This window comes from Orycteropus afer, unplaced genomic scaffold (assembly GCF_000298275.1).
Source record: "Orycteropus afer afer isolate SDZICR_OR568_19922 unplaced genomic scaffold, OryAfe1.0 scaffold00489, whole genome shotgun sequence".
In the NCBI taxonomy this organism is placed as follows: Eukaryota; Metazoa; Chordata; class Mammalia; order Tubulidentata; family Orycteropodidae; genus Orycteropus; species Orycteropus afer.
This window is the reverse complement of record NW_006922076.1, coordinates 1,161,253-1,162,966: the sequence shown is the minus strand read 5'-3', so window position 1 is coordinate 1,162,966 and position 1,714 is coordinate 1,161,253. Positions and strand designations below refer to the sequence as shown.

The window sequence follows — 1,714 nt, the reverse complement described above, 5'->3', positions numbered from 1 at the left end:
AGTTGGACAGGTCTCTGCAGCTATGACCGAGTTACAACACGGTCACCCAGAGTGGGTCCTAAACCACGACAGGCCTCCTCAGAGGAGAAGACAGAGGCACACGCAGGACACGATGCTGCTGAGCAAAGCCAGGCAGCTGCCGGCCTCCCCACAGGAGCTGCGTTCCAACTGGGGTCCCACCCGCCCCACGGACGGAAGGGCAAGGCCATCATGTCTTGGTAAGAAAGTCTCCCTGCCAGGTCCCAAGAGCTGCCCACCGAGGATGGTCCTGTCCCCACCCTTACCCCACCTCACAGCCAGGAAAGCGGCCCAGAGCTGCCATCACACCCATGGTGAGAGTGCAGAGAGGTGGCAGAGCGCAAGGCAGGGCAGTGACCAACCAGCCCCCACGTCTCCAGGGCTGAGGCCCTGAGGGGGCAGCACCCACACCCCAGCACCCTCCCACGAAGTGGAGCACCACTACCACCACCGGAAGCACTCACACGGCCCCCCCGGTCCCCACTCTACCTCGGTGACCTCAGTGGCCTCGCCAGCCACAGACTCGGCCGAGGCACTGAAGTCATGCGCAGGCAGCGTGCTGAGCCACTGCGCCATGGAGCGCTCCCGCCGCTCAGTGTCCACGATGCTGGGGAAGATGTAGCACTCCTTGAAGGCTGCGATGGCGCCCTCCTCGGCCACCCAGTCCAGCGGCTCATGCAGTCCGTCGCCCCCAAAGCGCTGGTTGTACTTGTCAAAGTGCACACGCTCCAGCACCAGCCCGAGCCCCGGTGCCTTGGGCACGTCCACCTTCGTGGGGCCCCAGCTGCGCGCCAGCAGGCTCTCGGGGGCGTGGCCCCGCACGATGGCCACCACCAGACCCACCATCTTACGGATCTGGTGCATCAGGAAGCTCTGGCCCTTCACTGTGATGATGGCGAACTCCAGGCCGTCCCGCACGAAGGGCTCCCCACACTGCATCTCCAGGATGTAGCGCCGCGCGCTGGGCTCCTGCGGCCCCTTCTGGGACGTGAAGTTGTGGAAGCTGTGTGTGCCGCAGAAGCAGGCGAGCAGCTCGTTGACCCGCCGCAGCGTCTCGGCCCTCAGCCGGAAGCTCTCGTCCTGTACGTCCTGGTCCTTGTGCGCAAAGGCGAAGGTGGGCAGCATGTAGCAGTAGGTCCTGGCGTCACACCTGTTCTTGGAGTTGAAGCCACCCGTGACACGCTTCAGGCCTGGGGGTGATGACGGGAGGAGGACAATGGTCAGCGGGTGCCTGAGGAGATGCTGAGGGGTCAGGAGTCAGACGTGTGTGCATCAAACTAAACCCATGATGAGAAGTACACCTGAACAACACAGGTGGGAAGGTGGGATTGAAAACTGATGTGAACTCAGTCAGCAACAAAGGGAAATCCATCAGTCACAAAGGGACAAAGCCTGTGCTATGAAGTCAGTCAGAAAGGGACAGACACTGTGCTATGAACTCGTCAGTCACAAAGGGACAGACCCTATACTGTGAACTCAGTCAGTCACAAAGGACAGACCTTGTACTATGTACTCAGTCAGTCAGAAAGGGACAGACCCTGTACTGTGAACTCAGTCAGTCAGAAAGGACAGACCCTGTACTGTGAACTCAGTCAGTCACAAAGGACAGACCCTGTACTGTGAACTCAGTCAGTCACAATGGACAGACCCTGTACTGTAAAGTCAGTCAGTCACAAAGGACAGACCCTGTACTGTG

The 1,714-nt window shown here is 60.3% G+C and overlaps 1 protein-coding gene across 1 annotated transcript in view; it reads right to left on the bottom strand.

Annotated features, from left to right (window-relative positions):
• The window catches only part of PUS1 (pseudouridine synthase 1), a 26,365-nt gene that overhangs the window by 14,638 nt on the left and 10,013 nt on the right, over positions 1-1,714 (bottom strand). The window contains exon 5 of the mRNA XM_007955053.2: positions 483-1,208. Coding sequence (XP_007953244.2) covers positions 483-1,208 — 726 coding nt within the window. The remainder of the gene's footprint in view (positions 1-482; positions 1,209-1,714) is intronic.